The sequence below is a fragment of the Helianthus annuus genome, chromosome 17 (assembly GCF_002127325.2).
Source record: "Helianthus annuus cultivar XRQ/B chromosome 17, HanXRQr2.0-SUNRISE, whole genome shotgun sequence".
In the NCBI taxonomy this organism is placed as follows: Eukaryota; Viridiplantae; Streptophyta; class Magnoliopsida; order Asterales; family Asteraceae; genus Helianthus; species Helianthus annuus.
The window spans coordinates 159,757,597-159,784,842 of NC_035449.2; the positions used below are offsets into that span (position 1 = coordinate 159,757,597).

Genomic DNA, 27,246 nt, shown 5'->3' on the forward strand with positions numbered 1-27,246 from the left:
TTCCACCCAGAACTTGGACTTCCACCTACATAGATTTTCAAAAGTTGTACTGAAAATACAAAAGTTGGAGATAACATCATAGAAACAGGCAAATAATTGTACTATAGATACGTTTTAAATAGATTTTCAAATACGAAACTTTACAAATTTGAATACATGAAAAAATGGCAAACCATATTTCCAACACCTCGGAGTTCTTGTCGGAAACACACCTGGAAACCCGTCGAAAGTAACCCCGGGAACCATCATAACCAAAACTATACTCTACTTTGCACCACTAAAATCATCATCAAACACTATCTACAACCTTAGACCCATCATAGGATCATCACTATCTTCGAAACCCATATCGCCGCGAACCACTGTATCTACCATCATCTCCGATAACATCACCATCCAGGGTCGTCTATGAAAATTTTCGAAAATATGTAGGCCCTGTGCGAAGATAAAATACGGGCCTCTAAAATATTAATTTCTTAGAAGGAATATACCAAAAAGTTTTAAATATATGAAATGAATTAAAAATTTGTGGAATCACCCGCATGTTGCGGGGACTGCTTTTTTACGTGGAAACGTAGATAAAAAGCACATCACACGCGCATTTGGGCAATGAAACATAGAAGAAACACGTTGTAAGGGTAAATTAAGAAAATGTGGAATAGTTACGTCGTAACTTTAAAAATCGTTATTTACGATCATGTAAAACCATGGTAACCTATCCAAAATTATTTAGAAAATACACTGAGTTGGAAGAGAAAAAAACAAAATAACATTTTTTTTCATAAAAAAATGGAACACACAAAACTAATTGTAAATTGAATAATATTTTAAGAAATTAACATAAATAAACAATTTTTTTTTTGAGAAATGCAATTTAGCATTTTTATTTCATTCCAATAATCAGGACAAATTACATAAGGATAGCAGGTAGACGAGCAACAAACTGCGCCGCCATCCCTTTCTGAATAGAAAACCCTAATCTACTAAAAACAAAGCCCCGCCCCTAGGGGTCGAAAAGTTGCTATGAACCACACGCTGAACTCTAGACAAGAACCGAACTGCCTCCCATTTTGAAATAACTGAACTCTAGACACGCTGAACATTTTTAAACTAGATTTTAGAAATAACTACAATTCCCATTTTGATTTAATGTAACATAAAATTAGTCAATTAATGTTATGCATTTAATGCATAGATAATAAACATAAAGAAAAAAAATCAACTAAAAATGAAGGTATCAAGATTAGAACCCAAGACCTATTTGCTAATAAAGTAACATGGGAACCACCACACTATAGGCCTCGTCTTGTCATTTTCCAATTCAGTACTTATATATTCTAAGTTCTACAGCGTAACTGGGAGGGTTTGGGACCTTCACCACCAGAGACTACCATCTCCGTCATCAGGGGCGGACTTAGTTTTTTACGAGCCGTAGCACGGGCTACGGCTCAACTTCGTATCGGTAGTGTATTTTTTTGTGGTTTTCTACAAAGGATACCCCTAAACAACTACCAGGATACACCTGAAAAAAATAAGTTCGTAAGCCCAAAAGTTGTTTAGTGTTTATATCTAGTCCAATGAAAAATACAAAAGTCGAAATCAGTTTACAATTGATAGGCAGCCTAATTCTTATTTAAAATTGTAAGCCCAAAATAGTTTAATTGATAAGGCAGCCCAATTCTATTGATTAATAGCTAGCCCAATAGTCTAATACGTAATAAACTAATAACCCTTTGAATATGAAGTGGCTATGGCGTGACATTTATGGAAGGCTGAACGATTAGGAAACGAAACAACAAAGACTCAAAGTTGAACAGGGAGTACTCCTACGTACAGAATTGTTCAACATTCATCATTGCTGATTCATCGTTCATCTTTAATCGAACAGGAGGCAAAACAAGAACAAGCAGCATCATCCATCCATTCATCTAATTCGGACAAGCAGAAATCAAAGTTTGTTTGTGATGTGCGAGTATTCTTTATTTCTTTTCTTCTTGTGCTTTACGTTGATTGTTTGATTATTTGATTTCTTGGTAATTTTGTAATTTTTATATTTATACTTTTGCATTTTTCGTTGTTAAACTAGGGATTGTTGTTCAATCTTGAATTCTTTGAAGTGATGATGAAACCACAATCTAAATATCAACCTTTAATTGGGAACTTTATCAAAAGAAAATAAGAAGTTAATGAAAATCGGGTTGACGATGATGCAACCGCAACCATTAAAAAATGTTTTTCGAAATTGAAGCTTGTCAAGAAGGATTTACGCAATCGAATGGGCCCGGAATTTTTGAACAATGCTATGGTTTGTGCGGTCGAAAAGGATTTCAAGCTATGAAAAAAAGAAGATAAATCTATTAGGTGTTTGTTTTACTTTATTTATTTAATGTCATTTTTTTAATAATGTATGATTGCATGGTGATTTTTTTTGTGATACCCCTGAGTTAATGTTCTAGTTATGCCACTTTTCGTCATAGCGGTGATGACTGTCTCCAAGAACGGTAGTGTGGGTTAGAGAGAGACAGAGGGGGTTGGGGAGGGGTGGGGTGGGGTGGGGCGGGGTTAAGTTTTATAATTTAATAGATAGTAGGGTCCACTTAATTAAATATATATATTTTTTTATATAATATACAAGGTTATTTTGCTCATTTTATCTATACTTAACTTAACTGAGAAAACCAATGTCCATCCACTTTGTGGACTATCCGAGTAACAACCGAACAAACCACAGAGAGCATACATGCTATTTTGAAAAGTTGGATACTAAAAGTGAAAAAAATGACAAACCACATGAACCATCCGAGCAATTAACTCCTTAAATGATGACACACAAAAACAAGTGTCATAAGCTATTCAGGATGACGTTTTTTATGACACACACTCTTGACTGAGAAAACCAATGCTCATACACTTTGTGGACTATCCGAGTAATAACCGAACAGACCATAGAGAGCATACATGCTATTTTGAAAAGTTGGAGACTAAAAGAGAAAAATGACAAATCACATGAACCATCCGGACAATTAACTCCTTAAATGATGACACATAAAAACAAGTGTCATAAACTATTCAGGATGACGTTTTTTTGTAACATACACTCTTGCATGTCATAAAAGTAGTATGTGTCATGGTTCAGGTGTCATTAAAAACCTTTTTCTAGTAGTGTTATATTGTTATTAATTTTTTTTTTTTTAGTTTTGAGCTTATTATTTGCATTTGTATTCACTTATTAAACGTTTTTTAATGCCATAAAAATAGTATGTGTTATGGTTCATGTGTCATTAAAAACCGTTTTCTAGCAGTGTATTGTTATTATTGTATATTCATATATAAAACTAAAAAAATCATTCAAGTATCAAGCATACATAAATTCAATAGGTAATTACTTCAATGAACAATGAAACATGATTATTACTTCAATTGGTAAATTCATACATGATATATAAAAACAAAAACATGATAATTACTTTAGTTGGTAAATTCATATATAAAAACAAAAATATACAAGTACGCAACATGAAATAAAGAAACTGGATTATCATGAATATAAAAGGAAAAAATATATAAAATAAAAAATATTTTCCATAAGTTAAAGAAACTGGATTTGATATTGTAATCAAATTTGTGGGAGGGAATTGTAAACGACTTGTTATCAATGGGAACTTGGAAGGTCGGCAACACGCTACCTGGTCCTGGTAAACGTTAAGGACAAAACGTGCTTCTGAATTGCAAAAACCTAAAATAAATAGGAATTTCCTTCATCAAGTTTCTCGGGTTAATAGGGTAATCCCCCACCCTAGCTCAGTCGGTCAGTTAGGCTGGTGTTCTCCTTGGAGACGCCGGTTCGACTCCCGACTGAAGCAAAAGGTGCGGGATGTCCCAATGATGGATCGTTTCCTACCTAGGCATGGTTCAATCCGGAGGGCAACCCGGTTTTACCCAGCTGTTACCCCAGCGGAGTTCTCGTGTGGGGGCAGTATGGTTTCCGGGCGAAGGTCAGTTTGCGCGGCGGCCGGGGCCCGATAGAACATCGCGTCCGTAGGCAGGGCTGACGGGGGGTTGTCTTTGACAAGAACCCGGTGACCACTAGGTCCTGTACATAGAAAGTCACAATTCAAAAAAATAAAATAAAAAAAATTGGGTAATCCGAATCAACTGCAATTCAATTTGATAACCGACCTAATTAACTAATTTTGTGTTTGGGTGGGAGGTTAATCGGTTACGGGTAGGGGTGTTCAAAACCGGATATACAAAAATTCGGATTGTTAATTTTTACTATCCGAATCCGTATCCGAAAATTGGGATATTCGGATACGGATTCGGATAGTAAAACAGATATCCGAAATTCTGAAAAATAATTGTTACGAAATAAAAGTCTATTCACAATTCAATCTTTCCTATCCATTCAAATATCCAGTCCATGGCCACTAAAAAGCGAAATATTAATATGTGTTAAAAAGGAAAGTATTTTTTGAGTAGCAATCAACTTATTATGGAATGTTGATCTGTCCTCCTCATTACCACCCATTGACAGCTTTCTCATTTTCATTTATATGTTTTTTAGCTTATAAATTGTCTTCCATTCCATTCCTTGTATTTGTTGAACACAATATTAATCAATACAAAAAAGCAAATCCTTTCAGTTCTTTACCTCAATGAAAATCATGGTATCAGAGCAGTGTAATCGATCTTAGGATTAACCTGCTCATCTTTTCCAGCCTCCAATCCAATCCCATATCATCACCGTAAAACCATGTTGGATGATTCTAAGAATGAGGATCTTGCATTGCAGATCATCAATCTTGTCAAAAACAGTATCAATAACCAAAATAAAACACAAAAACAGACAAACCTCAATTTCAAACAAAAACTAACTTGCTCTCTTCACAAACAACCATCAATGGAGTCAAGAAAAGCAACGAAAGCCACCAGAGGAAGAAAAAGCGCCGGTGAATGGAAGAAATCCGTCACAAAGACCGTCAAAGCCGGTTTCCAGTTCCCCGTCGGAAGAATCACCAGGTTTCTAAAAAAGGAGCGACACGCTCAACGTACCGGATCCGGAGATCCGATCTACCTTGTTGCTGTTCTCGAATACCTTGATGCTAAGTTTTCGGAGTTGGCCGGAAATGCAGGGAGAGATAACAACAACTCGAAGCCGAACCATCATGGCGGTGCCGGCGTTTGTGATGATGGCAGCCTTGGAGGCTCCATCAACATCAACAACAACTCGAGGCAGGACCACTATAGTGGTGGTAGAAATATTAGTGGTGGCAGCAGTTCGAATGGTGACGGCGGTAGCTCAGGCGGTGGTACATGTAACTGGTTTGGGGATGATTCCTTAAACCCTTCATTCTTAAACCTAAATTTTCAGAGTCTAGATTTTGGCCCAGAAGAAATAGAAAGGTCACAAACAAGCACATTTGATTGTTATATTGAAAATAGTTTCAAAAATTGCAAAACACCCCTTAATTATGATGGAAAGGCAAATATGGCTCACACTTGTAGTGGAAAACAAGATAAATCTTGGATATTTGATTGTGGTGCAACTGACACCATGACTTATGAACTATCGGACCTTGTCTCGTCATCCAAACTAGGGAAACCATGCATACAAACGGCAAATGGTGGGATAATGGATGTAAAAAGAGAAGGGACAATTGAAATTTCTCCAACATTAAAGCTTCCTAATTGTCTTTATGTTCCCTCATTGTCACACAAGCTATTATCAATCAGCCATGTGACAAAAGAACTCAATTGTACGGTACTAATGCATCCCACCTTTTGTATCTTATACGATATCAGGACGGGGTAATCATTGGGCGTGGCACTGAGCACCAAGGATTGTCTTACGTGGACGAGATGACTCAACAAGGTACTGTGATGCTGGCTCATGGAACTACAAGTCGTGAAGCTTGGTTGTGGCATAGGCATCTGGGACATCCGTCCACAGGGTATCTACACCTTTTATTTCCTAAGCTTTTCCCTTCAAATAAACCAATAAATTGTGAAACTTGTCTAGTTGAAAAAAACCATCGATCAACTTTCAAACCAAACAACACAAAACTTGATTCACCTTTCTCATTGATTCACTCGGACGTATGGGTCCGGCTCCTGTTATTGGAGAATAAAACTTTCGGTATTTTCTACTCTTTGTGGATGATTGCACCCGTATGACTTGGATCTATTTTTTGAGGCATAAATCTGAAGTGTTCGAAAAGTTCACTTGGTTATATGCCATGGTCCAAACATAATTCAAAAACCCATCTAAATCTTACAATCCGATAATGGAAGTGAATTTGTGAATAATTCCATGAAACATCTTTTTCAAGAAAAAGGAATGATTCACCAAAAAGGAAAGTATTTTTTGAGTGGCATTCAACTTATTATAGAATGCCGATTTGTCCTCCTCATTACCAGCCCATTGACAGCTTCCTCATTTCCATTCATATGTTTTTTTTAGCTTATAAATTGTCTTCCATTCCTTGTATTTGTTGAACACAATATTAATCAATACAAAAAAACAAATCCTTTCAGTTTTTTACCTCATTGAAAATCAATAAGCCTTTGAAAATTTCAAATACTCCAAATCTTCATCATCTTTCAAAGCAAAATGAGACCTTCAAATGTAAATATCACATCGTCTTTCAAAGCAAAATAAAACCTGCAAATTGAAAGCTCAAAATGTAAATATGGCATTACTAAAAAGATTAACAATTGAACTCATGAATCTGTCGATGTCTTTCTATCTCTACAACTAACAAAACAAAAGCCAGTTAAACCCAATAGCTGTTCATCTTGATTCCATACACGGTATGCTAACTTGAACAATTAAAATGTGGAACTTGAACGATGTCGAGACTCGATCTCCCGGAGATGATTTGTTGATACAAGCCTAGATCGAACACTCGAACGGTGATTCTAGTTGCATGTTGTCGAACGCTCCGTGTATTGAACCTTAGATCGAAGATTCGAAGGAATGAGGAGAAGCCAAAATCCAGATATATTGATGGGGAAGTGGGGGCGGAAAAGGAACGAGTGTTAGAACTAGGGGGTTTTCAAGGAAAATACATTATATATATTTAATAATATAAAAATAATAATATGTAATATTTCGTATATCGGATATCCGAAATATCAAAAAATTTTGAAATAACGCTATTCGAATCCGAATTTTCAGATATCCAAAATTTTGGATGATTCAGATTCTGAATTTCGGATAATTCGGATTCGGTTTCTAATCCGGATTCTTTTACACACCCTTAGTTACGGGTTCATCAAGAATAGTCTAGATTGGGTTTGGGTGATTTCCAATTCTGGTCGAGTTTCATTTTTCAAATAAAAGTGACAGACCTAATTATCATATTTGGAGTAACTATGATGTACTACCATATATGTTAAGACGTGATGTGACGTGCATGTCAGTTTTCCAATTATACGCACATGTCCAATTTCCCCTATGTTAATTACCAAAATTACTTTGGGCCACACGTAACATGTAGACTATATACATATTTTCTATTTTGTGGTAAGTTTCACTCTCTCTCTCTTAAACACATGTCATTGTAGTTTTATATAGAGGTTATCTTCTTTCTCTATCTATAGTTGGACATTTCAAACTCTACAAGAAATAATAGCTAATATAATATCTATGAAAAAAGTTAATATAATATCAATGGAAAAAGCTAAAATAAAAAATAATTTTATTATAATTTAGATCCACAATAGGGATTGAGTGACAACATACTAGAGTTTTTTTTTTATTTCTGTTTTTACATAAATTTGTTTTCGTCGACTTTGTGACCTTTTATTGCGATAATGTTTTATGTTTCGATCTAAGATTAGTGAGTTAAAATGCTTACTAAAGCTTTTTTATTTCTATTTTTACATGATTTTGTTCCCGTCGACTTTGTTATCTTTTACTACGATAATGTTTTACGTTTCAGTCCGAATTTAGTAAGTTAAAACGTCGCAAAGTGTGTTGTTCAACGTTTTTATGTTTATTTTTAGTCGATTTAACGTTACCGCCGCAACGTGCGGGTCCTAAATCCTAGTTTTTTTTTTGATCAAACTCATGGCTACTTATTTTTTTAGCTTTCCAACAAAAATAAATAAATAAATAAATAAAAATAAAAAACTAATAAGACTGGTGGGTTTGGGCGTTGCCCACTTGATGTTTTGGCCCTTTAACGCCGGGTGCTCCATCCTGGGTTGGCGTTTTGGTAGGCGTTGCAAGCTTGGCGCGTGGGACCCTGGCCTGAGGTGACGTGTCTGGCAATGGTTGGCTGGTGTTAATAACCAAACGGCTAGCCCCTTCCACAACGCCGGCGTGGCTACGCTTCATCCATACCCCACTTTCTTGAGTGTGAACTGTTGAAGCTCACACTTGACACGTGTCAAGCAATACCTCCAACCAAAGCCTCTTCAACCGCATAATCTAAAACGCCTTACCCTTAAAAATAAAAAAATAAAACAAATAAGGCATACCATATTTGGAGTAGTGACCATATATTTTAAGACATGATGTGATTTGATTTGAGTGCATGTTAATTTTCCAATTATATGCACATGTCAATTTCTTTTTGTCAAACTCACGGCCACGTTTTTTTTGCCTTTTAAAAAAGAAAACTAACAAAACATTTACATTTTTTTTTCTTAAACAAGTCTAATAGGTTTTTTTAAACGGCGTACGATTAGGATATCGCTAATCGGGTTAGTAGTTAGTATGTTAGTATCATCAAGTTGATAAATATGTATCATACAAAGGAGTACAATGTCTATACATAGGAAATGAAATCTTAGAGAACAAGTCAATTTATTTAACGAGTTGATAACAACATAATAATATTATATATTTAAAACACCCCTTTCGTTATCAATTTTATACGTTTTGAGTTTTAAAATCCTTGTTAAAAAAATCCAGTGAGACAAAATCTCAGCTAAAGGAAAAAGAGTGTAGAGCGTATTTTCTTCTTTTGACACTTCAAGATTTTGTTTGTTGTCTCAATAAAAACCTTACTAAGAAAAACCAATGTGACAAAACTTAGTTAAGGGAAAAATATTACAACTTGAATAAATCTCCTCCTTAGACCATCCACTATGGTTTCACACCCCTTTAATCCACATCACTACCACTAACACACCACCACATTACTTTCCTTCACTTTTTCACTAACCTCTACTATGATTCTCTACTATGATTTGATCCTCCTTCACTCAAAATCACCTCACCCTAATAATTGTTTGATCATTACCCAATTTTTTAATTCTTAATTTTTATATAGATTAATTTACAATAATAATTAAATACAATCACACTTATATTAAAACATATGTAATCCACTCTATTTATATATTTATTTTCTTTCAATCATTTATTACAATATATTAAGATATATATTTAAATTTATACATAGTTATATATTACACACTTAGATAGTGTGTACTCGAAGGGGGTATCGCGCTAAAGGAGGTCATAGTACCCTATGACCCCGCGCAACACGCCCCATTGGCCGCCATACGACGGAACAGGGATGCTTGCGAAAATTATAATGGGTGAAAATGTTTGGGGAATTAATATATATTATCTATGAAGGTAGTTTTATGAAAAAACCTCTAGATTTTTATACACTCACTCTACCATGTATCCTTACAACCGTGGTTTCGTTCCTCCTCGTTCTAGTGGCGACCCGAACCAAACGAATGCTACTAACCAACCCGTTGCTCGAGTCCCCACCCGACCAACCACCTATGGAGTCAGGTTTGTCGAGTATAATCAAAACCACACCGGCTTCATGAACCTATTGAACCAACCCCTTTCATGGGAACCAAACCAATACGGTTGGAATCCGAATGACAACATGGGAGGTTTTGGATCGTCACGAAGCAAGCCCGACTTCGTCCCGGAGACATAACCGGATGAGTGAGCCCGAGACACAACCGAACAAAACCAAATACAACAAACGGGTGTCACATAAAGAGAAAGAAATAACGGAGACCCGAACGAGAAAAACCGTGCAACAGTGGGATGATGAAGTAGAGTACGCGTTAGCTCAAGCTTGGATCGGCGTATCGGAGGATCCTGAAATTTGTAAGAATTCTGTAGACTTTATTTTTAATTTATACATATTATTTTGTTTGTTAAAAATGTATTTACTTTTTTGTATCTTTTTTAGCAAACAACCAAAATAAAACCGTGTTTTGGAGACGAATTCGAGAACTATTTTTCGGTCTCATGGGTATGGGGAAGATTATCGGCAACCGGATTCAATATCGGGCAAGTGGACGGATATTAATTGTTTTGGTCCACAATTACCGAAGCAATTTAGTGATCAAATTAGTTAAGTGAGGTAGTGTGCTAAGAATGTGTGTTGAAAATATTCTGATTATATTGTTTGAAAAAACAGTTTTTAGGATATAGCTCAGGATATCGAGCTATATCAACAATCAAATAATGAGCAAAAAAGTAAAGGGTGACACGAGATATACGAGGAAAGCCCTTGATCAATCTAGATCGCCGACATAAAATCTCGGGAGCTGACAATCGCAGGTGCCTTGTTCTTCTTATTACTTCAAACTTCAGAATACAGTGCAGGATATGATGCGGATCAACTAAGTGTTACAATGAGATTCGAGTGTAAGTGTATGTGTTACGAGTAATTGCAGCTAGCAGAGAGCAGAAGTGTGTGTAAAAAGTTGTGTCTCTTATCGATCCGATCACTCCTTTATATGGTAAACGAAATAACAAACTATCCTAAAAATGGGGGATGCTTCGAATATTCCCCTTTGAAGGTTGGAGACCCCTTCTTTGCGGCTTCAACGTTCTCTTCTCAACAGCTTAGTCTGAGTCATCAGGAGAAGCAGTCCACTTGACCGTTATAAGCATGCCTTGCTAATCTGCACGTGAACAATTAGTCATTACCAGGATACTACATCAGGATGTTTCCAATATCCTGATCCGGTATCCTGATCACAATCAAAAGTAATAAAACCATAATATAATTCAGGATATATGTACAGAAAACCACCAATAACAATTGTCCCCAAAATATATCTGTTGGAATACTAAATTCTAACGGATATATTTTAAAACTTATCGCATATTTCGAGGCAATTAAGATGAAGAGACGCTTGAAGTGACAATGTGCAATTTCCCACGCGGTTTATACTAGATGTCTATCTATTCCGCCCCTATATTTTCTCATTTCTTATTGATAATCAGCCATTCTACTCAGAATTCTCAGGTACTTTCTTTCTTCTTTTCTCTCAAAGTTCTTTCTGCTTATCTTCTTTAATGGCCACCAGAACTCGATCACATTCCGGCGACTCAACTTCGCCGTTTGTTAACTAAAATCTGATCACTCGTCCCGAGAATGAGGTGTGCTCTTTTGACAATGCCGATATCGCTGCACTACGAACCTCCGGCGCTTTTTCCGACTGGACGGTCATTCGTCCTTTTGACCGAAGTATTCGTTCGGACGTATCATCCGAAGAATGGATCTACTTTTCAGCATACCCTTTCTCTCTTGGCCTTCGCTATCCTTTTCCTGAGTTCATCATGCAGTTTTCTGTACTACTGGTCTCACTTTTGCCCAAACAATGCCCATGGTTTGGAGAGTATTAATTGTGCTCAACCAGATCAAAGCCTTTCACGTCCCTGACCTTTGTCTCGAGGATATCCCGATCGCTTATCGTCTCCGTTCCCACGGGAACAGCCGTTTCCTGCTTTTCTCAACCTCCAGCAATCCGCTCATCCTCAAAGTAACAAGAAACAAGGATGGGTGGCAACGTAAATTTTTTTTTGCTAAGCGGGACTCTATTGCCGAAGGTGATAGCCTTCCGGTGAAATGGTTGACTTCCAGTAGGATTTAGGGTTTTAAGATATCCCTAAAGATATCCTGATGATGTATCCTGCACTAACATCCTTATGTTTTCATGCAGCAAACTTCAAAGAGTTGGCTCCTCCCACTGAAGAATCCCAAGAGAGAATCAACAGGGTCTATCAGTTGCCTGATAGTGATAGAACCTTTTCATTGCATCTTCCAAGTTCAAGCCAGTATTCTTCATCAGATATGTCTAGTAAGGATCATATAATTTTCCATATATTTATTTAGTAAAATAAAAAATAAAAGTAGAGATTTAGATTTTTTCCCTGTTATGCAGCGCCAGTCAAGATTCCAGAGTTCTTTGAGCTCGAAGAGTTGGACAGCTATTCTGGCCCTGTCCAAGTGAAGAAGGAACCCAACAAGCCTTCTACTGCTTCCCAACCAGTGACCAGCTCCAAAGCAGCAGCCGTACCCAAGCCTTCTCCTGTCGCGAAGCCGCGTGCCTCGAGCTCCCGCAAAAGGAAGGAACCAGATTCCCCCATTGCCTCAGAATCATGGGTTCTCAGAATCCAGCAAGTTCATGACCGGCTTCCTCAACCAGGTAGGTATCCTTATCTTATATCCTGCACATATATGCTGATTATATATTCTAAGTACATATACTGATACCTGTTCATCTGATTGCACGGTCTTGAGCGGCTAGTGCTCCTTTACGAGGATTCATGCGGGTTGAACAAGATGTTGGAGGCTAAGTTGAAGAAGGCTGAAACCACCATCGCGGATCAAGCAGCAATTGCCACTGCCAAGTCGGAGCACTATGAAGCCAAATATAAATCAATGACTCAGGAACACCAGGCTGCCATCAAGAAGATCACCCACGAGGCTCAAGCCAAATCCGATGCCGCCCAGGTCCAACATGAGCAGGATATGGCTTTATACTAAGAAGGCTTTAAGAGTTCCGTTGTCATCTCCCTCCTCCAAGCTAGGTTGAAAATGGCCTATGAGGCCAAGGCCATGGGCTTTGAGGGACCTTGGTGGCAATCCCGTGGAGCATCCTGTGAAGCCCGTGGTCGAGAAGCCTACTGAGGTGGCTGAAAAGGTGGTTAATGCTGATGCTGATGCTGGTGGTGATACTGGTGCGGATGTCGATGAAGGGATGATCGAAGAGGGTGCTGCCCCTGAAAAGCAGCGAAGTGGGCGATGATGGATATTCATGCCTAGGTCGGAGCCCACATTTTTAATCTTTGATGGTTGTGATCTACAAACAATTTACTTTTCCTGTCTTTCAAACAATTTACTTTCCTGTACTTAGAACAATTTGATGGCCAAAGGTGGAGGGATCCTGACTTTCAGGACGAAGACCTTGGTCATCAATCTTTAGTATGTTTTATTTTGAACAATTTAACATTTGAAGGTGGAGGGATCTTGGGTTTCAAGACGAAGCCTTCAATTGTTTAAGTAAATATGGTTAAGACTAATTGTGTTTTTGGTGGATGGATCTCGGTTTGAGATGAATCCAAGAACACAATCTTTTGCTATGTAATAATAAACTAACCTTTTTTTAGCCTTTCCATTGTTGTTCATTTTTACTTTGCAAATTTTGTTTTATGTTGTTTGATTTGAATGTAATTTCAATTTTAATCTTAGTATAATATTTCAAATATTCTGACAAAGTATCCTGAGGATGTATCCTGGTCAGGATACTCATATATTGCATCAAGACTTTTGTCAAACATGGTTTCAAAAACTTAGATAATTTGAATAAGGCTCCTAAAGAACAAAAAGGAGAGATCATACCAGAAATAGAATATATCTCAATCCTTAAACTTCAGTCCTCTTGCAACCTTTCCATCGAAGATGTCCCCAGTCTGGAAACTTAGTAAACCAAGTCTAAACTTGATCCTTTAAGCTTTTCACAATGCCTTGAGAGGAATGTCCCATGTGCATGTTGTTTTTAAATACTTAGGAATTGTGACAACACGCAATTCGAACCTATTTTGTGTAACGATACAGCTTATGTGAACTATTATAATTATTGATTGTAATGATTTTGTGTTGTGTGTAATGAAATGTTATATTGTATGTGTTGTGTTATGATTATGTGATTATGTTACTTGACCCGAAACCGCACAACATGAACCAACAGCACAACACACACACTCGATCGCACAAGCCCATTTGGGCCACACCTTGTAATCGGACCCATAGGGCAGCCGAGTTGGGCTCGGCCCACTTCCTTTTATGCGCGACCAAACACTCTCTAGGGAGTTGTTTTCTCATTTGTTGCAAATCATAACACACACACAAGTTCACGAAACCCTAGTGCTCTCTTCCTCCTCTCAAACCCGACGACGAACAACCCTTTGGGATCGAAGATCTTGCCTTCCATTCGGCTCACCTCCCCTTTGTTTGATTTCAATCGGTTAGTGTTATATCCTTACTTGATTCTAGTATGATTGATACTTGGTGTATGATAGATTGAATGATGTTTATGTGCTGATATTGATGTAAATCGGACACCATAATAACCATCTAAGAACCGAAGGAATGCATGTAACCGGCCATATGTTGTGTGTGTTATTTATATGATGAATTGATACTTGATTGCTAAATTAATCCTACTGATCGATTATGTTACACGTGAACTCGAGTTGGTTGCATGATGGATATCATTGAATTATTAGTTATGTTTAAGTATTTTGATTATTGTTGGATTACAAACATGATTAGGGTTTATGTGAATAAGATGTTAAAGACCTTGGTTTGATCGAGCAATAGTTAGGATAGAAACTGTTGATTGATGAATTGAATGCTATTTGATCTGATTTGTGAAACTGATAAGTTGTTAGCTGGATTTACGGAGTGATTGTTGCTGTTTAATCATGGAAATCTGTTACACACCTTGTCTCGACTCGAGACCAACACACCGGCACAAAATAGCACAACTCGAGACCATGGTTGCGGGTCCGGTTGCGACTCGAGAACGTGTGGTCTCGACAAGCACATGACAACTCGAGATCACCCTGTTGCGACTCGAGACTGAGAAACCAGGACAACCCGAGACCGTCTAGTCTCGACTCGAGATCTCTGGTCTCGACTCGAGACCATACATACGTACACACTGTTGGGCCTGCACACTATTACGAGCCCAACTGATTGGGCTGAACACTTGGAATCTGCTTGTTTACGTGATTGTTTACGGGATTGTTTACATGATTGTTTACGTTGATACCTATACGTGGAATACAATGTTGAATACTTGTACAACCTGTTACAATATGTGTGGAACATACGTGCACTACTTGTATACGAATCTGACCAGTATAATAACTTTGGTAGGACGTGGTTAATCGCTCTATAACTTAATTGAACTGTGTGTATCATACCGAGCAACCCCAGGTGAGTTCATTGCATTTTCTCAAGCATGCGTCCCGGTGGTTTGGGACAACTGGTAAACATTTGGAAGGGAAACTTGGGGTAAACAACTGGAACATAGAAACAATCATCTACCGGATTGCCTGTAAGGCAATGGGGTAATTAGTTGATAGCGCTATTAGGTTTGGCACCCTCACACCGGGCCGTAAGGACGGGCGTGAACTAATTACTGGGACAACTTGTGAATACAACACGGATATAAGACCTCCTACAGCTTGTCAAGGTTGTTTGATACCTTGACTTTGACCAATGCCTGGTTATGGGCATTGGGGTTAGGCATTCCCATCATTGACGCTGCATATGGTACAATAAACAAGTTAACAACGACACCTGAACCGAAACAATGAGTTGATTTAACTAATATCTGGTAACTTCACACGTAAGCAACACTTTGAACTCACCAGCGTAGTCTGACACACTTGTTTGCATGCTTGTAGGTCATTAACGTTTGGAACATGGACTTGCTATCTGGGAGTGCTGGAGTGGTCATGGATCGAGGCTCTTGGATTAACTTACATTTGATACATTGGTTTTAAGTATTATTATGAAACATTTGCTAAACGATTATTTACATGCTTCCGCTACACAACACTTTGGGAATTAACATTATGTTTTATTTAAGTATTTACCCTTGGTTCAATGTGATTGGTGGCTCGAACTCTGATGCGTAACACGCCTCGCGGGATTTCCGCAGGTGGGATTTTGGGGGGTGTTACAGTTGGTATCAGAGCCACTGGTTATAGTGAACTAGGTTTTAAAACGTTTTGTAAAACCAGACTATAACCAAAAAACTTCGAAAATCGATCATGACACTCAGCTCCAGATTGCAAGGTTCGTCCCTCTCTCACTTTATACATTTCTTGCTTAGCAGTCACACACTCACAACGTATATGAACTGAAACGTTTAACACCATGGTGACTTGATAGTGTGACACTACTCTTCGACTCATGAAAACCATAGACCTGTGATACCATCTGTTGTGTTGTTTGAACGGGGGAAACTTCGAGCGCAAGCTAAGAGGCACTGAGATAAGCATGCAATTGCCTTATTATTATGGGTGCACACTTAATAATAACTAGGGGTGCATGCAAGTCCCAGTGAGGCTTATCGAGCGTGAGAAGGGTTCTGCCTTACTATGTGTGAACTTGGTAGTACGTAAATATCAGTATGATACTTGACTCCCATCTCGTTTCGATTTCTAAATCGGTTTATTCCCAACTATAGAAACATGAGTGGACGAGGACACGGACGTGGCAACATCAACATGACTCAGGCTGAGTTGACTGACTTAATCAATACCCGTGTGGCTGAGGCCTTAGCAGCCTATCAAGCTGGTACAGAACGTACCAAGTACTCTTTACTCTTATACCATGTACACGTCTTTTCACTCCTATAATGTGTTCCCTTTCGTCCTTTAGGTCAGCAAGTGCAACCTCAACCCAACCAGCCTGCGTGTACGTTTAAAATGTTTATGGACTGTAAGCCACAGACCTTCACCGGGACTGAAGGGGCTGTGGGACTTCTGAGATGGTTCGAGAAAGCAGAGTCTGTGTTTGCTATCTGTAACTGTCCCGCTGGGGACAGGGTGAAATATGCTGCAGGTACCTTGGCGGATGGTGCCCTAACGTGGTGGAACGCCCAGGTACAGTTGTTGGGCATCGAGGCAGCGAATGCCACAACCTGGGAAGACTTTAAAGAACTGATCAGGGAGGAGTACTGTCCTCGGGATGAAGTCCAGAAGTTGGAAAACGAGTACTACGACTTGATGATGGTTGGATCTGAAGTCGAAGCATATGTGAAGCGATCGTATAAATTAGCAGACATGTGCCCGAACTTGTCCCGGCCTATGTCTCGGAGGATCGAGTTATTCATCAAAGGGTTGCCTTCGCGTGTGAAGAGTTTGGTCACTGCAGCCCATCTCAATGATTTGACACAGATCGTTCGTCTGACTCATAAGATTGTGGACCAAGAGGTAGAAAGCAATTCGTTACCCCCGCGTATTTCGGCCACTACTGCTGCTACACCCACTGCCACTGCGTCCGCTAATGATAACAAGCGGAAGTGGAGTGATTATGATAAAGCATCCAGTACTGGTCAGACTCAGAAAAGGCCAGACAACAACAACAACCGCAACATCAGCCAGTCGTCTTCTGTCAATCAAGGCCAAGGGAGTGGCCAAAGTCAGGGCTCGTATGCAGGGAAGAAACCGCAGTGTAATAGGTGTGGCTACCATCATTTCGGGCCGTGTAGTCGCACATGTCGAAGGTGTGGTAAAGTGGGCCATGAGGCCAAGGATTGTAGGGCCCCACAGCCCAAACACCAGCAGCAACATAACCAGCACAACCAGAGACAACAGGGACAACCGCCCCAGCAGAACAAGGGTTTTAGGAAGGGGTGCTATCAGTGTGGTGACGAGGGTCACTTTAAGCGGGATTGCCCTCAGTTAAACCAGAACGCTAACGACAACAACCGCCCGAATAACAACAATGCTGGAAACAACAACAACAACAACAACGGCAACAATGGGGGAAATGGTGCTCGCGGTAGAGTGTTCCAGCTTGGAGCAGGGGATGCCAGGGATGACAGCAACGTTGTAACTGGTACGTTTCCTGTTAACAATCGTATTGCTTCTGTATTATTTGATTCGGGTGCCGATTGGAGTTATGTGTCCCTAGAGTTTAGTCAACGATTAGGGATAACCCCAACACCTTTAGAAGTTAAACAAGTAGTAGAACTAGCAGATGGTAAAACGATAGAAGCCTCGAATGTCCTTTTCGGGTGTAAACTAGATCTCGTGGGTCAGGTGTTTGATATTGACCTCCTTCCCGTTACGCTCGGTAGTTTTGACATAGTGGTAGGCATGGATTGGTTGTCTAAGCACCAAGCAGAAATTTTGTGTAAAGAGAAGATCATGCGTATCCCTCTCCCTGATGGGGAGACATTATTAGTTCAAGGACATCGTAGTGGGACGATGGTTGGTATTATCTCGGCCATGCGTGCACAACAATATCTACAAAAGGGGTATCCTGCAATGTTAGCGTTAGTTACCAACGCTCAGTCTGAAGAAAGTAAGATCGAGGATCTGCCAGTGGTGCGAGAATTCGCTGATGTATTCCCAGAGGAGCTACCAGGGTTACCTCCTCATCGTCAAGTAGAATTCCAGATTGATCTTGCGCCGGGAGTGGCCCCAATTGCTCGAGCTCCTTACCGGTTAGCACCTGGAGAGTTACAAGAACTGTCTAATCAACTGCAAGAGTTGTTGGACAGGGGCTTTATTCGACCCAGTTCTTCGCCTTGGGGAGCCCCAGTACTATTTGTAAAGAAGAAAGATGGGTCATTTCGTATGTGTATTGATTATCGAGAACTCAACAAGCTGACCATTAAGAACCGCTATCCGTTACCACGCATCGATGACTTGTTTGACCAGCTGCAAGGGTCAAGTTTCTATTCCAAGATCGACTTAAGATCGGGTTATCACCAGGTAAGGGTTAGAGAGGAAGATATTCCTAAGACGGCTTTTCAAACACGCTACGGACACTATGAGTTTTTGGTCATGCCGTTTGGATTGACCAATGCACCAGCGGTTTTCATGGATCTCATGAACCGCGTATGCAAGCCATACCTCGACGAGTTTGTTATAGTGTTTATTGATGACATCCTAGTCTATTCGAAGAACAAGGAAGATCATGAGCGTCACCTACGACTCATCTTGGAACTTTTGAGAAGGGAACAGCTGTATGCGAAGTTTTGTAAGTGCGACTTTTGGATTCGAGAAGTGCATTTCCTTGGGCACGTTGTTAACGAGAAAGGGATACATGTGGATCCTGCGAAGGTGGATGCAGTTAAGAATTGGGCGGCACCAAAGACTCCGTCTGAGGTGCGACAATTTCTTGGTCTCGCAGGGTATTATCGAAGGTTCATTAAAGATTTCTCGAAAATCGCGCAACCCCTCACCTCGCTAACACAGAAGAACACGGCGTACTCTTGGGGAACGAAGCAGGAAGAGGCCTTCCAGTTGTTAAAACAGAAACTTTGCAGTGCACCGATCTTGTCGTTACCGGAGGGAACCAAAGATTTTGTGGTTTATTGTGATGCTTCGATTCAGGGTCTCGGTTGCGTGTTGATGCAACGCGAGAAAGTGATAGCTTATGCTTCTCGTCAGCTAAAGGTGCACGAGAAGAACTACACGACACACGACTTGGAGTTAGGAGCGATGGTATTTGTGTTGAAGATATGGAGGCACTATCTGTACGGTACCAAATGCACCATCTACACCGACCATAGGAGTCTCCAGCACATCTTCGACCAGAAAGAATTGAATATGCGACAACGACGATGGGTGGAATTATTGAACGATTATGAATGTGCCATCAAGTACCATCCGAGCAAGGCGAACGTTGTAGCTGACGCCCTCAGCAGAAAGGATAATGCACCTAGACGTGTGCGAGCATTGCAACTCACGATCCAGTCCAACCTCCCTTCTCAGATACGAGACGCTCAGTTAGAAGCGTTGAAACCAGAGAACGTTCGAACTGAAGCTTTACGTGGCTCGAGGCAACGACTAGAACGAAAGGGAGACGGTGCTTACTACGTGACTGGACGCATTTGGGTCCCGTTCTTTGGCAACTTACGAGAACTTGTAATGGAAGAGGCACATAAATCACGCTACTCTGTACATCATGGATCAGATAAGATGTACCACGACTTGAAAACTACCTACTGGTGGCCCAGCATGAAGGCTCATATAGCAACCTACGTCAGCAAATGTTTGACTTATGCTAAAGTCAAAGCAGAACATCAAAAGCCCTCGTGTCTACTGCAGCAACCAGAGATACCCACATGGAAGTGGGAACAGATCACCATGGATTTCGTGACAGGACTACCAAGAACTCAGGCTGGGAATGACACCATTTGGGTGATTGTTGATCGCCTCACGAAATCAACACACTTCCTGGCAATCAAGGAAACAGACAAATTCTCTCAGCTGGCAGCAGTGTATCTTAAGGAGGTGGTTTCTAGGCATGGGGTGCCAACTTCTATCATTTCAGACCGCGATCCGCGTTTCACTTCAGAGTTATGGCAGTCAATGCATAAATCGTTTGGTTCCCAACTCGACATGAGTACCGCTTATCACCCGCAGACGGATGGTCAAAGCGAGCGCACCATCCAAACACTTGAAGATATGCTGCGGGCATGTGTTATCGACTTTGGGAAAGGATGGGAGAAGCACTTACCGTTGATAGAATTCTCCTACAACAACAGCTATCATACAAGTATTAAGGCAGCTCCGTTCGAAGCACTATACGGACGGAAATGTCGTTCACCCCTCTGTTGGTTTGAGGTGGGTGACAGTCAGATCACAGGCCCTGAGTTTGTGCTTAAGGCATCAGAAAGCATTGTGCAGATCCGAAACCGTATGGCCGCAGCTCGCGACCGCCAGAAAAGTTACGCTGACAAGCGTAGTAAACCGCTGGAATTTGAAGTAAATGACCGCGTTATGTTAAAGGTTTCACCCTGGAAGGGTGTGGTGCGTTTTGGGAAACGCGGCAAACTAAACCCTCGTTATGTGGGACCGTTCAAAATTCTGGAACGAATTGGAAAGGTGGCCTACAGGTTGGAATTACCTGCTGAGTTGGGTAATGTCCATGATGTATTTCACGTATCGCAGCTAAAGAAGTGTATGGTAGATGAAACACTAGTTGTACCATTTCAAGAGCTAAAGATAGACGACAAATTGCAGTTTGTCGAAGAACCAATTGAGATTATGGATCGGGAAGTTAAAGTTCGTAAACACAGCCGTATACCGATTGTGAGAGTTCGTTGGAACTCAAGACGTGGTCCAGAGTTCACGTGGGAACGCGAGGACCAGATGAAACTTAAGTATCCACATTTGTTCCCCAAAGACCAGGCAGAACCTAGCAAACTTAATGTCGATGCAACTAGTGAATTTCGGGACGAAATTCCCATTCAAGTTGGGGAGGATGTGACACCCCAGGAAAACCAGCAAACGATATAACTTACCTAGCTTTAACCTATCTAGCTTTCTCAGTGAGTGCGTACCAAATTTCGGGACGAAATTTTTTTTTTAGTTGGGGATACTGTGACAACACGCAATTCGAACCTATTTTGTGTAACGATACATGCTTATGTGAACTATTATAATTATTGATTGTAATGATTTTGTGTTGTGTGTAATGAAATGTTATATTGTATGTGTTGTGTTATGATTATGTGATTATGTTACTTGACCCGAAACCGCACAACATGAACCAACAGCACAACACACACACTCGATCGCACAAGCCCATTTGGGCCACACCTTGTAATCGGACCCATAGGGCAGCCGAGTTGGGCTCGGCCCACTTCCTTTTATGCGCGACCAAACACTCTCTAGGGAGTTGTTTTCTCATTTGTTGCAAATCATAACACACACACAAGTTCACGAAACCCTAGTGCTCTCTTCCTCCTCTCAAACCCGACGACGAACAACCCTTTGGGATCGAAGATCTTGCCTTCCATTCGGCTCACCTCCCCTTTGTTTGATTTCAATCGGTTAGTGTTATATCCTTACTTGATTCTAGTATGATTGATACTTGGTGTATGATAGATTGAATGATGTTTATGTGCTGATTTTGATGTAAATCGGACACCATAATAACCATCTAAGAACCGAAGGAATGCATGTAACCGGCCATATGTTGTGTGTGATTTATATGATGAATTGATACTTGATTGCTAAATTAATCCTACTGATCGATTATGTTACACATGAACTCGAGTTGGTTGCATGATGGATATCATTGAATTATTAGTTATGTTTAAGTATTTTGATTATTGTTGGATTACAAACATGATTAGGGTTTATGTGAATAAGATGTTAAAGACCTTGGTTAGATCGAGCAATAGTTAGGATAGAAACTGTTGATTGATGAATTGAATGCTGTTTGATCCGATTTGTGAAACTGATAAGTTGTTAGCTGGATTTACGGAGTGATTGTTGCTGTTTAATCATGGAAATCTGTTACACACCTTGTCTCGACTCGAGACCAACACACCGGCACAAAACAGCACAACTCGAGACCATGGTTGCGGGTCCGGTTGCGACTCGAGAACGTGTGGTCTCGACAAGCACATGACAACTCGAGATCGCCCTGTTGCGACTCGAGACTGAGAACCCAGGACAACCCGAGACCGTCTAGTCTCGACTCGAGATCTCTGGTCTCGACTCGAGACCATACATACGTACACACTGTTGGGCCTGCACACTATTACGAGCCCAACTGATTGGGCTGAACACTTGGACTCTGCTTGTTTACGTGATTGTTTACGGGATTGTTTACATGATTGTTTACGTTGATACCTATACGTGGAATACAATGTTGAATACTTGTACAACCTATTACAATATGTGTGGAACATACGTGCACTACCTGTATACGAATCTGACCAGTATAATAACTTTGGTAGGACGTGGTTAATCGCTCTATAACTTAATTGAACTGTGTGTATCATACCGAGCAACCCCAGGTGAGTTCATTGCATTTTCTCAAGCATGCGTCCCGGTGGTTTGGGACAACTGGTAAACATTTGGAAGGGAAACTTGGGGTAAACAACTGGAACATAGAAACAATCATCTACCGGATTGCCTGTAAGGCAATGGCGTAATTAGTTGATAGCGCTATTAGGTTTGGCACCCTCACACCGGGCCGTAAGGACGGGCGTGAACTAATTACTGGGACAACTTGTGAATACAACGCGGATATAAGACCTCCTACAGCTTGTCAAGGTTGTTTGATACCTTGACTTTGACCAATGCCTGGTTATGGGCATTGGGGTTAGGCATTCCCATCATTGACGCTGCATACGGTACAATAAACAAGTTAACAACGACACCTGAACCGAAACAATGAGTTGATTTAACTAATATCTGGTAACTTCACACGTAAGCAACACTTTGAACTCACCAGCGTAGTCTGACACACTTGTTTGCATGCTTGTAGGTCATTAACGTTTGGAACATGGACTTGCTATCTGGGAGTGCTGGAGTGGTCATGGATCGAGGCTCTTGGATTAACTTACATTTGATACATTGGTTTTAAGTATTATTATGAAACATTTGCTAAACGATTATTTACATGCTTCCGCTACACAAAACTTTGGGAATTAACATTATGTTTTATTTAAGTATTTACCCTTGGTTCAATGTGATTGGTGGCTCGAACTCTGATGCGTAACACGCCTCGCGGGATTTCCGCAGGTGGGATTTTGGGGGGTGTTACAGGAATTTTTGGGCATCAACTCAATCACATCTGATCTTATACTTGCATATAATTTTAGTATTATAGGGGATAAACCCTAAATATCCTGGAGATAGATCCTCAATATTCTGGGGATAAACCCTAAGTATACTGGGGATAATCCCAAATTTTCGTGCGCTACAGGCGGGAAAGTATAAACTCCAAGACTTAGAAAGGTGAAAACCTTTAAACCTTAGAGAGTATGAAAATACCCTTTCGTGAGAGAGGGTGATCAATCCTCATATACCTTAGGATCCAGGATATAGCCAATAATAATGAAATTGTCAGCCACTTTTACATGGACTGGTCCCGCTATCTTGAACTATTCCTAGATAACTTGCGCTCCAGGCGGGGTGTTTAAACCCAATTCGAGAGAAATGTGAATACCATTAAACCTTTGAAGGGATTAGAATCCCTTAATCGTGAGAGAGGGGGCCAATCCTCTAATCTTTCGATTCATCCCGAGTGTATATCCTGGAGCTATATCCCGAAGCATATTCTGCAAGACAAACTTAAACTAAGGTGGGTGTTAGCTTGGCTAACACCCCTCTGATGCTTAAGTCAGTATTGGGTTCAAAAGGAATAAAATAAAATTATATTTAAAAGAGATAGAATTCATACCATCCTGAGTTAGAAATTAAATTCTGAACTCACTTGAAATAGGCTTTGAGGTGTATAACATTCCAGGATCTTGGCAATATATCTCCTTCCATATTCTTAAGCCGGTATGCTCCTTTCCCAGATTCCGATTCAATCTCATAAGGTCCTTCCCACTTTGGAGCCAACTTTCCATCAGTAGGATTAGTAGTGTTCTGAAAAGCCTTCCTTAATACCCAATCTCCAACTTGAAACCTTCTAGTCCTTAGGTTTTTGTTATATACTCTGGATATCCTTTGTTGTTATGCTGCCATCCTTAACTTTGCCGCATCCCTTGTCTCATCGACAGTATCTAGCTCTTGGCATAGAGCTTCAGGATTCTTCTCAGGATCCCGGAGGTTCCCGGAGGTTGGATCTTGCTGTAGGTATCACCATCTCTGTTGGGATCACTGCTCTGCTCCAAATACTAAGGAAAATGGGGTTTGCCCGGTTGTAGTTTTTACTGTTGTCCTATCGGCCCATAAAACAAAGGGTAACTCTTCTACCCATCTTCCTTTCTTAGCTCCTAGTCTTTTCTTCAAATTATTGACAATTATCTTGTTCGAGAATTCTGCCTGTCCATTTGCTTGAGGATGTACCGGAGTAGATGTGATCATTTTGATTCCCCAACTCTTGAAAATATCAGTAGTCCTCATACTGATAAACTGAGAGCCATTGTCACAAATTATCTCAGCTGGTATCCCAAACCTAGTCAGGATAATCATCTTTATGAAGGATACTACTTCTTGGTCTCTGACTTGAATAAATGCCTCAGCTTTAACCCATTTGGAGAAATAATTTGTCATTGCCAGCATAAAAACTTTTCCTCCTGGAGCTTTTGGCAACTTTCCCACTATGTCCATACCCCATTTCATGAATGGCCAAGGGGAAGCAATATGATATAGTGGTTCAGCAGGTTGATGCAGTATATTGCTATGCCTTTGACACACATCACATCTTCGAGCATATTCTACATAATCTTTCATCATATTCGGTCAATAGTATCATGTTCTTAGCACCTTTGAGAATAACGATTTGCCCCCGGTATGGTTACCACAATCTCCTTCGTGTATATCCCGAAGTACTTCCTTAGTTTCAGGATCCTCCAAGCACCTCAGGTATGGTCCTGTAACAGACTTCTTAAACAAAACATTATTTATAATAGTGAATCGAAATACCTTCATTCTGAAAGCCTTAGGATTCTCATCCTTCGGGATGTGTCCTTCTTTGAAATATTTCATGATTGGGGCCGTCCAGGACTTAGGATCCTCCTTGGGATACTCATCATCAGGATCCTGGATACTTGCTATTTCGTTATCCTGTGGCTTGAAGAGATCCACTGCAGGATATAGGATATGTAGTATTAGTATTTGAGTTCCTTCCGGTATTCTGACTGATGATCCTAAGTTCGCCAAGGCATCTGCTTCAGCATTATCCTCTCTTGGTACCTGTTCAAGTGTAAAAACATTCAAATATCCTGCTAATTTTTTGAGAATCTCAAGATACTCGATCAACCTTTCACCTTTGACTGCATAGGATCCATTAAAATGGTTAGTAATTAACAAGGAATCAACATATACTTGCAAACTTTTAATATTCATACTCCTGGCCAACTCTAATCCTGTAATCAAAGCTTCATACTCTGCTTCATTATTAGTGGCAGGAATTCACATCTAAAGGCCTGGGGTAATATGTCCCCCTGTGGCGATTTTAGTAGTATACCCAATCCTACACCTCTCACATTAGATGCACCATCAGTATATAATGTCCAGGATTCTAAGGTTTCTCCTAGTTGTTGTACTTCTAGGTCTACTTCATTTTGAATATCACTACTGAAATCAGCCACAAAGTCTGCTAGAGCCTGAGACTTTATAGCATTTCTAGGTTCATATACTAGATCATAGGCATTTAACTTTACTGACTACTTAGCCATTCTACCCGACATTTCAGGTTTCCTAAGCACATTTTTAACATGATAATTAGTTTTAACATGAATCCTATGTGTCTCAAAGTAATGTCTAAGCTTAGTTGATGCCATAACTAGGGCTAATATCAATTTCTCTAAGTGTGAATATCTAGTTTCAGCATCTAATAAGCTTTTACTAACATAATAGACAGGATACTGCTGACCTTCATGATCCTTTACCAAAACAGCACTTACTGCATTCCCTGATACTGCAATAAACAAGGATAATGGTTCACCATCCTCAGGCTTCATCAATAAAGGTGCAGTTGAAAGATATTGCTATAATTCCTGTAGGGCCGCTTCATGCTTTTCTCCCCATTCGAATTTCTTATTCTTTTTCAGGATATCATAGAATTCTTTACATTTCTCAGAGGATCTTGATATAAATCTGTTCAACGCTGCTAGTAGTCCTGTTAATCTTTGTACATCTTTCATGTTGGAAGGCGACTTGATATCCAGGATAGCTTTGATCTGTTCCAGGCTCCCTTCTATCCCCCTTTTAGTCACCATATATGCTAAAAACTTTCCTGCCCCCACTCCAAAATGGCACTTGGCAAGATTTAGTTTCATATTGTACTGGTCCAGAATATCACATTCTCCTTCAATATCCCGGAGATGATCCTCAGCCTTCTTGGATTTTACCACCATATCATCAATGTATACCTCCATGGTGTCCCCCAGTTTGTCTTTAAACATCATTTTCACCAATCTTTGATATGTTGCACCTGCATTTTTCAAACCAAAAGGCATAGCAGTATAACAATAAATACCTGTTGGTGTCATGAAAGCAGTATCCTCCTGGTCTGAAGGTTCCATTTGGATCTGCTGGAATCCTGAGGATGCATCCATAAAGGTTAGCATTTCATGACCGGCGGTGGCATCCACCATCGAGTCTATATGAGGCAGAGGGAATGGGTCTTTAGGACATGCTTTGTTTAAGTCTGTGTAATCTACACGAACTCTCCATTTCCCACTCTTCTTTTGAATTACGACCATATTTGCTAGCCACTTGGGAAATTTGACTTCCCTAATCATCTTGGACTTCAATAATCTTTCAACCTCTTCCTGAATAATTGTGTTTCGCTCAGG

At 40.1% G+C, this 27,246-nt stretch overlaps 1 protein-coding gene and 1 long non-coding RNA gene across 2 annotated transcripts; one reads left to right on the plus strand and one right to left on the minus strand.

Annotated features, from left to right (window-relative positions):
• Nucleotides 1-3,519: 3,519 nt before the first annotated feature.
• Nucleotides 3,520-4,785, minus strand: LOC118489007. The gene is made up of 2 exons (XR_004885710.1): nt 4,652-4,785; nt 3,520-4,093 (listed from the first exon to the last, which is right to left on the minus strand). It is a non-coding gene; the product is annotated as an uncharacterized LOC118489007 (long non-coding RNA).
• LOC110925764 (histone H2AX-like) lies at nt 4,732-6,580 on the plus strand. Its single transcript, XM_035986509.1, has 2 exons — nt 4,732-5,403; nt 5,803-6,580. The coding sequence occupies exons 1-2, from the start codon at nt 4,754-4,756 to the stop codon at nt 5,810-5,812; spliced, it is 660 nt and encodes a 219-aa protein (XP_035842402.1). The 5' UTR covers nt 4,732-4,753; the 3' UTR covers nt 5,813-6,580.
• The last annotated feature ends 20,666 nt before the right edge of the window (nt 6,581-27,246 follow it).

What these genes read in the sequence shown, in the direction of transcription:
- LOC110925764 (XM_035986509.1), top strand. Translation starts at nt 4,754, where the DNA reads ATGTTGGATGATTCTAAGAATGAGGATCTTGCATTGCAGATCATCAAT.